General features: G+C 41.1%; 1 protein-coding gene across 1 annotated transcript in view; it reads right to left on the reverse strand.

Annotated features, from left to right (window-relative positions):
* The window catches only part of trim2a (tripartite motif containing 2a), a 163,426-nt gene that overhangs the window by 89,344 nt on the left and 61,827 nt on the right, over positions 1-12,255 (reverse strand). Inside the window, exon 2 of the mRNA XM_070871425.1 lies at positions 3,597-3,775. Coding sequence (XP_070727526.1) covers positions 3,597-3,730 — 134 coding nt within the window. The 5' untranslated portion in view covers positions 3,731-3,775. The remainder of the gene's footprint in view (positions 1-3,596; positions 3,776-12,255) is intronic.

Here is a 12,255-nt window from a genome sequence, read left to right on the forward strand (position 1 = left end):
CAAAGATACACATCCATTCTTCATTCGTAGGAATGAATTATCAGTCAATAAAGATTGTATCATGTGAAGTGCAAGAGTGGTGATACCAAATAAATTCAGGTGCAAATTATTAGGAGACCTCCATGACCAGCACCTGGGAATGTGTTTGACCAAGAGTTTTGCACGCAGTTATTTATGGTGGCCAGGTCTTGATAAAGATATAGAGTACATCGTGAGTCAGTGTACGACATGTCAATCGGTAAGCAAGCAACCACCACCAGTACCATTACAGCCATGGAAATGGCCTCCAGGGTGTGGCAAAGGCTACATATTGATTTTGCTGAGTTAGAAGGACAACAATTGTTCATTGTGATTGATAGACGATTCACTAGGTTGATTTGAGAAATGAGGGGGTTACCTTATGATAGATTGAGTAGACTGGGTCTTTACTCCTTGGAGTTCAGAAGGATGAGGGGTGATCTTATAGAAACATTTAAAATCATGAACGGGATAGACAAGATAGAGGCAGAGAGGTTGTTTCCATTGGTGGGGGAGACTAGAACTAGGGGGCACAGCCTCAAAATACGGAGGAGCCAATTTAAAACCGAGTTGAGAAAGAATTTCTTCTCCCAGAGGGTTGTGAATCTGTGGAATTCTCTGCCCAAGGAAGCAGTTGAGGCTGGCTCATTGAATGTTTTCAAGTCAAAGATAGATAGATTTTTAAGCAATAAGGGAATTAAGGGTTACGGGGAGAGGGCGGGTCAGTGGAGCTGAGTCCACGACTAGATCAGCCATGATCTTATTGAATGGCGGAGCAGGCTCGAGGGGCTAGATGGCCTACTCCTGTTCCTAATTCTTATGTTCTTATGTAAAGTGGGTTGAGGTGTTCCCAATGTGGAAAATAACAAGTAAAACATTGAATATTTTGCGAAAATTATTTTTTTCATTTGGCCTCCCTGAAGAGATTGTTTCAGAAGCTTTTGCACAATTTCGTTCAGAAGCTTTTGCACAATTCACAAGCAAAAATGGTGTGAAACATACCAAGGTTCCACCATACCACCCTGCTTCGAATGGTGCAGCAGAGCGCACTGTACAAATTGTAAAACATGCCCTCATAAAACAAATGTTAGATCCAAATCCAAGGAAACGACAGTTGTCATTGGATCACAAATTGGCTAATTTTTTGATTACATATCGAAATACTCCTCATACAACTACTGGTAGAACACCAGCAGAGTTGTTTCTCAAACGACAGCCATGAACCAGATTCTTGTTGTTAAAGCCAAATTTGGCACAGTCCGTAGAAGAGACACAATTAAGACAGAGAGAGAATCATGATAGAAGTAGAGTAAAAGAGAGAAGTGTGAAATTAAACCAGAAGGTGAGAGTGAAGAACCATCACCATAAATGGTTAAAGTGGTTACCAGGAAGAGTGGTGAAGATATGTGGTCCTCGCATATATTTGGTAAAGATGTTTGATAATGGACAGGTTAGGTTTGTTCATATTGATCATATTATACCTACAGACACAGAAGGAGTTGAAGGTGGGAATGATTCAATTATTTCTGACTCATCAGATAGTTTTGATACACCAGTAGCAAATCCTAAATGCAATGTACTGGAAACAAATCCAGGAGAGAATCAGAATGAAAGTCTGAGTCCGAGTCAGGAAAACAAAGAGCCTGAAGATAGAGTGAGTACAAATAAAAAATCAAGGAAATTCCATGGAGGAAAACGTTCCTCAGGACGAGCCTCAAATGAGTTTAGATTCGACACCATGTTTGGAAGGTTCTGTTCGAGAGCGAAGGTATCCTCTTCGAAACAAAACAAGTGGTAAAGTTAAATATGGAAAAAAATACGTTTATATCCTGTGTTATGTATAAACATGAAAGTTATGTATGATGTTTGTTATAATAACTTCTTCATTAAGGAGGAAGAAGTATATTGTCTGTAAGCTTGTAATGTTTGTAGCTCCATAATATGGATGTGGACGTATTGTCTACTGCAATTGCACAGTTAATAATAAACAGAACCAGACAGATTTCCGGAGGCTTCCGAGAGAGCTACCTGCCATGTTAGGAGCTGTGTGTGCTATGCTCTGTGAAGATATCACATTCTGCATAGAGCAGCACAAGAGAAGGAAAGTCATTCAGACCATTTGATGTCATCCAGCCAGAAAGTCCTACCTCACATCCCCCATCACAGCATTCAATTGTTCCCAAAAGGATTACAGGATTTTAACTCCACTACCCATTTGTCCATTTACATGTTTATCACTCCTGTTGTGAAGAACATCCAGACATCACGTCTCACTTTGCCTTTCAATAGTTTGAACTTGTGCCCTTTGTCCTCCTGTTTACTTTGCAGTCGTGTTCCATACTTACCATTTCTACATTATTTTATTATCTTATGCACCTCTATAAAGTCACGTCTCGATTTTTTGCAAGACAAGGTTTTTATTCCACAGACACATTTGTTCCTTTACTGCAGTATTTGGAGTTATAGGTCACTCACATTTCTTGAAGAGCTGCTAGTCATCAGGAGCTAGATTAAACCTTTCTGCTTAAACCTTGAATTGTTCATGGTCTCTTTTGATCTAATATTGCCCTTTAAAACATAGTGCTATAAAACTAGAGAGTAGATCCTGGCAGTTTTATTTGTTTAACTGAGAAGGCCTGGTCATCCAGCACGAACATATTTCAATGATATTAAAAATATTTCTGAGCTTTTCTGTATGATTTCAACAAAGTCCAAAGTTGAAAACTCAGTCTTTTAAAATAAAATACAATTTTATAAGAAAATACAATGTTATTATGCAAGTAGTCACATCTTGTGCCAAATGTATGCTGCATCTAAACTCCAGTCTTTCAGCACCAGACTGTCACTTGGTGGACCCAATCCTGTTGAAGGTTAATTACGGACAGCATCTCTGCACTATAATTTTGTAATTCACAGTTTAACAAAGATATTAACGTTTTGGTTATGTTGGGGAGCTTTAGCTGCCATTGAGAATACAACCAGTGTAAGTGCACAGGTTACTGGTATATATGCTGTAAAATAAAATCTTGTAAATGAAGCACTCACAAGAGATTGGCCCAGAGTTACATATCTATAAATCCACGTTGATGTCAACAGAACTGTCAAGAGGGAAACGTTTAGCCATATCCTTTTTTTTTTCTCCGAAACCCAGACTCCAGACAGATATATGACACCATTTATTGAACAGTTTAATGGAAGAAACAAGAGATTCAAGGGTCACAAAAGATCCATTCATGAAATGAAGCGGAAGCCTTCATTAGCCAGAACACTGCATTACATTCATTCAGTTAATTGATCCAGTAAAGATGTTTTTTGCTACTCACTCAGTAAAGAATCCACGTGCAACAACCATCACTATCAAATTCCAATAAATTCTCTGCTTAGAAAGCAAATACCTAAAAGGCCTGATTTTTGATCATGTTTATGAAAATCATGTACACCTACAAAAAGGGACACCCTGATTTTAAAACAATACCTTAATTTCTAGAACTTATTCTGTGTAATACAAAGTATAAAAAAGCAGAGCCTTTGAGGAAATGTTTCAGTCAAGTTCGGAAGGGGGGGGGGTGGTTACCTACCTCTCACAAAAGGTATGTAGACAAGGAAGGACTTTAGGAATTTTGTAACGATCCAGGCAGATGCTGCAGATCAGAAACTGTTTGTCAATCTGGCGTACCACAGGACTGGTAATGTTCGAGCCGTCACTGGCCATCCTAATGCACTGACATATGGGTCCAGTTTTCCCTCACCCAGCACACTGCAAAAAAGAGGAAAGAAAACAATAAAGACAAACTTTAAACAAATGGAATTAACTTGAAGCTCAGTTCAAGTATCTATAAATCTCGTCACGAAATCAATCCAAATAAAATATTTTATCTGATAGATAAAACCTACAATGATGTTAATGGATTTTTGAACAATTGTCTGACATGGTACAGCCTGCAATATATTAACCAAGGAGGGACAAAATCATCAGTGAGTCACGGATGTCAGCCTACCACAACTAGCAGCTAACTAAAATACAGCTAAAAAGGTTATAAATATTAGAGTCTGAGTTATACGTCACCAGAATTTGATAAACACTGAATGTAGCAAATAGTAAGCTACTTACTGATTAATGTAGAATATGAAGCAGTTTGCATGCAAGTCCAGAAAGGACTAGAGAACAAAAAGCCATTTGGCCTAATAAGTTTGTTTGCCTATTTAGACTGGACAGCAGGTAATTCTTAAGCTGCTCTTTGATGCCCTATTGTATAAAACATCAACATCATCAAAACAGACTTGTTTTAACTTAAGCAGAGCCCTCGGGTGGGGGTGGGGATTCGTACAGTGTTGGTGCTTTCCTGCACAGTACCACTGAGTGGTAGAGTAAATTATTCTGCACACAATGATTTCTCTCATTTCTGCTCTTTTGTAATTAAACAAATACATAAAAGGTAGCTGCTGAGGGTTATAGGCATAAGCCTAGCAGGAGGTCACCTGCCCACTCACTTGGGTTAGCGCAAGGAAATATTAAAAGTGATGGGGCGAGTACAAACAAAACAACTCTTCCACCCAAAGAAACAATTACTATTTTACACTACCCAACATCAGAAATCTTTCAATTTCCTTTTTGAAAGCCTCTACCCAATAAACATTGAGTATCATTAAATTAGGTTAAATTGTCAAAACCATGAGTAAGAAGAAATTATTTTATGTTGATTTAGCTCGGATTATAAATTGCACATCATGTCATCTGGCCCTAGATCTTAGATCCTTTCTAAAGACTATCTTCCATTTTTATTTGCTTCTGGCATTTTAAAATCTTTGACGATTTAGTCTCACTACTGTTTCTCCAAATATAATACCCCTAGCTTCCAGATATCAGCCTTGGCTCTGTTAGCACTCTCGCCTCTGAATCAGAAGAAAATGGGTTCAAACCTCACTCCAGGGACTTGAGCACATGATCTGGGCTGACACTCCAGTGCACTACTGGAGGAGTGCTGCGCTGTCAGAGATGCTATCTTTCAGATAAGACATTAAACCCAGAGGGTTGTGGAGGTCTGGAACTCACTGCCTGAAAGGGTGGTCGAGGCAGAAACCCTCATCACATTTAAAAAGTACTTGGATATGCACTTGAAGTGCCGTAACCTACCGGGCTATGGACCAATAGCTGGAAAGTGGGATTAGGCTGGATAGCTCTTTTTCAGCCGGCACAGACACAAAGGGTCGAAAGGCCTCCTTTTGTGCCCATCTGACCTTTCAGGTGGATATAAAAGATCCCATCACACTTTTTGAAGAAGAGCAGGGGAGTTCTCCCATTTCCTGATTTCAAGTACACACACTGGTCACTTCTCGTTGCTGTTCGTGGAATGTTGCTGTGCACAAATCAGCTGATGCGTTTCCCTACATTACATCAGTAACTACATTTTATAAATGTATAAATTGGCTGTGAAGCACTTTGGGATTATTCGCTACCTTGGTGTTATATTTGACCCTGAAATGAGTTTTCGGCCACATATCCGCAGCATAACTAAGACCGCCTATTTCCACCTCCGTAACATCGCCCGTCTCCACCCCTGCCTCAGCTCATCTGCTGCTGAAGCCCTCATCCATGCCTTTGTTCCCTCTGTACTTGACTATTCCAACACACCCTGTTTGGCCTCCCATATTCTACCCTACATAAACCAGAGTGATCCAAAACTCAGCTGCCCGAGTCCTAACTCATACCAAGTCCCACTCACCCATCACCCCTGTGCTCGCTGACCTACATTGGCTTTCGGTTAAACAACGCCTCGATTTCAAAATTCTCATCCTTATTTTCAAATCGCTCCATGGTCTCGCCCCTCCCTATCTCTAATCTCCTCCAGCCCCAACGCCCCCCACCCCCCCTCCTCCCCGCGAGATGTCTGTGCTCCTCTAATTCTGCCCCCTTGTGCATCCCTGATTATAATCATTCAACCATTGGTGGCCATGCCTTCTGTTGCCTCGGCCCCAAGCTCTGGAACTCTCTGTCTAAACCTCTCCGCCTCTCTACCTCTCTTTCCTCCTTCAAGATGCTCCTTAAAACTTAGCTCTTTGAACAAGCTTTTGGTCACCTGCGCTAATTTTTACTTATGTGGCTCAGTGTCAAATTTTTTAATCTCATAATACTCCTGTGAATCACCTTGGGATGTTTCACTACATTAAAAGTGCTATATAAATACAAGTTGTTGTTGTCCTGAGTCTATGCCAGGCCTCAATGCAATTTCTTTATTTCCTCTTTAGTTATTCTGAGTATGAAAATCATCTGTGCTGTTCTGTTCTGCACTACGTATTTCTCAATCTGGTCAATAAACTGGAATAGTTGATGTAGTTAACACAACAAATACTGTGCCTTTAAGAGATTAAATCATGATATATTTTCCTTCATTCATTAAATTTAAACATGATTATAAAGAGGAAACACCACTTTATATTTGCTTCTACTTTTTTGCTAAAATTAGCAAATGAAGGAAAATATCCTTCTGCATTTTCTTGGAGGAGTGGCCCAAAACTGGAGTTTTCTGGTTCCTTTAATGAATCCCTACTGAATGCAAACCCTGCGATTGGAGACACCCCCATAATGCCTTCGATCCCCCCCTCCACCCCCACCCCAGGTGTCTGCCAGCTTTCCCGGCAGCTCCTCCGGTTATATTAAGTTCATTTTGATCATTCTGCTCCTAGTCGTTATCAGTGTGGTGATCTTGAAACTGGCAAATAATTGGAAATACAGTGAAATTAAAGAACAGGTGCATGTGGCTCCATGCTGACACTGATTTAAGAGTTTAACTCATTGTCTGCTGATGACTCTCCAAGCCAATGGAAGAGGCTTCATAAAGGATTATTACGGAAGCTGTGCAGAAGGATTAGGAACTGGCATCAAACAGCAGCATGTCATGAAGCAATTAAAATAACCATAGTCAGTGTCGCAATAAAAATTCTCATTTAATATTCAGTCATAATACAGAAAGAAAAACAAATTCATTTCCGAATACAAGAGGCTAATAAATGAAATCTTCTGATTCAGAATCAGACATACAAAACACACCAAGCTGCTCTCCGTTCCCAGCTTACCCCTACCTGGCCTCCCACCCCATGCAAAATAATATGCAGCAACTGTGCTGGAGATCCAGTGGTGATTTATTATTCACCAATAATAGCCCAGACATACCCATAAACTCACAGAAATGTATATCCTTCAAGGAAGAGTCCAATGCTCTGCATTCATCAAACAATTTAGTAAGACTTACAGCTGTACTCTTTTAGAAAGCCATTAGATAATTAGAAGATCTTGCTTCTAGCTATTGTGGAGTTTCATTTTTTTTCAGGCAATGGCATGCAGTTTACTATCTGAAGTATAATCCTACCATAGTACAGGCATTCTTAGAGCACAGACATGTCTTGCTGCACGTAGTGATGCTCCATGTAGAGAATAGAGAAAGAAAGGGAAAAAAAACAATGGAAACAGAAAAGTGGTGAGCCTATTATCTGCTGGAGGAATAACATTTCTAGGTCAGTCACGAGCAGTGTTTCACTGGCTGGGGAAGACCCAGCAGAACTGTAAAAAAAAATCTATCTTTATTTAGTGCATGTTTCTTGCTCTGCTAGGAGACTGCAGCAAATCATGCAAAGGATGCTGGGATCGGGATGCAGCAGGCAGCTGTAATGAGATTTGCTGGTTTGCTGTAAATCATCATTCAGCTGTCTTAAAGGCCTACCAAGTCACTGAATTTGATCAGTGGGGTACAATTATGGGATAAGCGAGTGAAGCTCTTATGGACATGGCTGCTATGGTACATCTGACATACTGTGACTGAATATCTACATAAATAACTCACACAAAAAAATTAGTTCAAGTAAACAATAGGGTTGTGCTATATTTCATATTTTCTACAGCTAACACAGACAAATGAGATTATGCAGAAAGGTTCAATCCATGGCTATTAATGAATAATGTACTGTGCTGACCTATTTTGAATTCCAATCTGCTTATTTTATCATGAAATGCTCAATATGCCAAACCATTATTATATAATGTATAACCTCTTTAGTATTCTAATTTTTTAGTCATGTCACCTCAAATGTTCTCAACCTGAAAATATTCTTGAATTTACACATCTATCGAGGTACGATAGGCTCTTTAAGCAATCTGCGATAACGGTATGGAAATATAAACATATGAACTTTGACTTTTGGAGCTAGCTCTTTGATTTCTACACAGTTTATTCAACCCCATTTCTCATAGCTGAAACTTCGCTTTTTTCAGAATATTCTCTTTTTCATTTTGTTAGATTTGATTTTCTTTATTTCAGTTTTGATTTTCTTCCTATTTTGACTAGTTTTTTGAAGCCAAATGTCATTCATTTGGCTGGAAAGGGGCCTGTGATAAGGGTTCTCCATCATGATAAGTCTGACAGTGTGGATTCTTGTATAACTGTATATGAATCAAACAAAATATATTACACACACATATCCCTCCTTGATTGAATACTCTGTAATCTAAAAATGTTTAATGGATCTTTGCAGCAAAAGTAGAAAACCCAGTGTTAATGTGACAGCACTAGAGAACTGGCACTGAACCTGCATTAATATTCGTTGTGTAAAAATGTGAGTAACAGTAGTATACATTCGGATGAGCTTCTGATGGGGGATGTAATTTCTTGATGCTTCAATAATTAAAAGCTGAATGAGCAAAAATCATTGAGATGACTGCCCGTGATTGGACTATATTTTTTATTCTCTCTTACATTACTGTCTCCATCCCCAACCCCCTCCCTGATAAATGAATTCCCCTCAGTCTATTCTTTTCTCTCTAACGCCCCCCCACCCCCTGCCACCCGCCCCCAATCCTAAGAACAGATTTCAGCTCCTTTACAACTCCTTTGACCAATGCTACTGAAAGCCTCCAACACACTACAGAAACACACTGCTCTATTCCAAGTCTATTCTTCATCATTCTTTCAACTGCCTCCATCACACGACTCCACATCTTCTGTTACATTGATCATTACTGTCCCAATCACGAGTTACTGTATATGCTGAAACTGTGATCAGCCCAGTCAGATAGAACAGTGTGTGATCGCTGTAGCTCAGTTCCGACAGACTACTACCATGTCAACTCTCATGCTTATTGGCAAAGGCGTTGTTGCTGTTACTGTGAGGTCACATCATCAGACAATCATCATCATCATCATAGGCGGTCCCTCGAACGAAGATGACTTGCTTCCACGAGTTCACAGATGTTTCAATGAAGGGCCCGATATTCCAATCTTGAACACCAATTGAAGGGTTGGAAGATGCCTGTGCGTGGATTTTTTATATAAACTTGTGGTGACCGTTGCACAGCCACCACACGGGCTTGACAGAGCTCGGCCTTTATCTAGTGGCAAGGGTTAACCAGGACAAGTGGAGACCTGCTCTGCTGCATGGACCTAGTACGCACACAAACGCAGCGTGGGCTGGCCTGTGCTGCCCCTGGACCTTCGGCTCTTCTGGACCCCGTACCCCCATTTGCTTACCTCTACCACCATCTCTTGCCGCTCCTCTGCCACAAACATTCGCCGCACCTCCGCCACAATCTCTCAGCGCTCGTCCGCCACAAAACACTCGCTGCACCATCGACACGATCTCCCGCTGCATCTCTGCACCAAACATTCGCTGGAGCTCTGCCACGATCACCCACTGAATCTCAGCCACGATCCCTCATCGCTCCTCCGCCTCGATCACTCGTCACACCTCCGCCACGTCTTTCCCACTCCAGGCAATACTGCTGTATTCAGTACTATTAATGATTCCAACCAGCATTCCATTCTTAATCTTTATTTTTAATAGGTTCCAAAACATGTATAACACTCAAAATCAATACCAGACTTTCATTTGGTACTGGTTACACACAGTCAATTTTCCAATTTACTGTATTTCTAAATTTAAAATTGAACCTACTTCGAACTAATGCAAAGTGATACACAGCCATGGATTATGGAAATTAACAGTAAGTCAACAATTACAGTACTACAGAATGCATTCCTCAAGTTCTTTTTCCTGGAAGTACATCCATATTTGCCATGTAGAAAGCTTTTATTGTGCTTTTTAAAAAAATATTTCTTTACAACAACTGCCTCTATTATTATGATTCATTACATCACATAGCGGGGTGGCCGAAGTTTGTGGCTAGTGTGTGTGTTTCACAGATCGCATGTGTTTATTAAAGAAAAATCATTGCTTACTGTTGGATCTTAAAACTCCCAACACTAGGGCCTAGAATTGGCCTCCTTTGTGCCTTGTGTTATCGCCTCCGGGGGGCGATAACGGGGAGCTAACAACCGGTCGTGGCGAAAGAAACGACTCAACAACAACTTTTATTTATATAGTGCCTTTAACATAGTAAAACATCCCAAGGCGCTTCACAGCTGTGTTATAAGACAAAACAGATAAATTTAACACCAAGCCACATAAGAAAAAATTACGGCAGATGGACAAAAGCTTGATTAAAGAGGGAGGATTTAAGGTGCATTTTGAAGAAAAGAGAGGTAGAGGGGCAGAGAGGTTTAGGGAGGGTGTTTCAGAGCTTAGGGCCCAAGCAGCTGAAGGCAGAGCCACTGATGGTTGAGCAGTTATAATCAGGGATGCTTAAGAGGGTAGAATTTGAGGAGCGCAGACATCTCTTTGGGTTGTAAGGCTGAAAGAGATGACAGAGATAGGGAGGGGCGAGGCCATGGAGAGATTTGGAAACAAGGATGAGAATTTTGAAATCGAGGCTTTGCTTAACCGGGAGCCAATGTAGGTCAGCGAGCACAGGGGTGATGGGTGAGCGGGACTTGGTGCGAGTTAGGACATGGGCTGCTGAGTTTTAGATGACCTCAAGTTTAAGTAGTGTAGAATGTGGGAGGCTAGCCAGGAGTATGTTGGAGTAGTCAAGTCTAGAGGTAACAAAGGCATGGATGAGGGTTTCAGCAGCAGTACAGCTGAGGCAGGGGCGGAGGCGGGCAATGTTACGGAGGTGGAAATAGACGTTTTTAGTTGTTCAGCAGATATGTGGCCGGTAGCTCATTTCAGGGTCAAATATGACACCAAAGTTGCGAACAGTCTGGTTTAACCTCAGATAGATACTAGGAAGAGGGATGGAGTCAGTGGCTAGGGAACGCAATTTATGGTGGGGACCAAAGACTTTGGCACATTTACAAAATAAATATTGTGCAATTTTTGAAATTTTTAAAAATACCGCGAAACAATGCACTTAACGCACTTCACATGGGCCTTAAAATAACATGCACTTTTTTTTGGTGTACAATGTTATCAATCATTTAAAATTTTGTTAAAAAAAAATACCCTCTTACTGTTCCCGAGGTTTGCGGTGGTGGTGGTAACCCTTAGCACCACGATCTCCTACATCCAGTACTGGATGTGCAGAAATTTTCTCCAATTAAATATTGGGTAGACAAGAAGTCTGATAATTTAGAGATCATGGAGGGGTCAAGAGAAGTGGTGGAGAGATAGAGCTGGGGGTCTAAATTCTAAAGTCTAAATTTAGACTCCCGTTAAATTCCCCTAGGGGTTTGCGGTGGCGGCTGATATGTCCTTACTATACAGTATAAATGCACACGAGGCCCATACTTGAGAGAAGGTCACTCTGTGACCAGTTACCTTTATTACCTAGACCTCAAGTGATGAAGGTGGGTGGAGCTTCCCCTTTTATACCTGAAAGTCCAGGTTAGGAGTGTCTCCCCTTGTGGTCAATGTTCTCAAGGTGTACAACTTAGGTCAGCTTATACATGGGTTACAATCGATCAGCTAGAGTGCTTGTGGCTGATCGGGCTGGATCATGGCTTCCATCGGCAATGAAGTACCTCATTCCAAGGCAGAGCCTGCAGCAATGGCCCTTCCCTTTAAGGGAGGAAAGAAGCCTGTGTTCCCAGCAGCGTTGCACTCGACATTGTGCAGCACTGCACCTGCACCGCCCCTCTTGCCTGCTTTAGCGCACCAAGGGAAGTGGTAGAGCTTCACTTCCTTCCTGGAGCGCTAAAGCGGAAGTTCGTGATGGAGTCCCTCGTATAGCGCCCAGTGGTAATTTTGTGCTACCGCAAATGTTATGCAATTTCTCCCCCTAAGTTTTTGTAAATCTGTGATTTTTTTTTCATGCTTCCAAATATCCCCAGTCTATGAAAACAGGTAGGCCCTTTACACTCAGGCCTCTGAAATATCCCCAGTCTATGAAAACAGGTAGGCCCTTTACACTCA

The sequence above is a fragment of the Pristiophorus japonicus genome, chromosome 2 (genome assembly GCF_044704955.1).
Source record: "Pristiophorus japonicus isolate sPriJap1 chromosome 2, sPriJap1.hap1, whole genome shotgun sequence".
Lineage (NCBI taxonomy): Eukaryota > Metazoa > Chordata > Chondrichthyes > Pristiophoridae > Pristiophorus > Pristiophorus japonicus.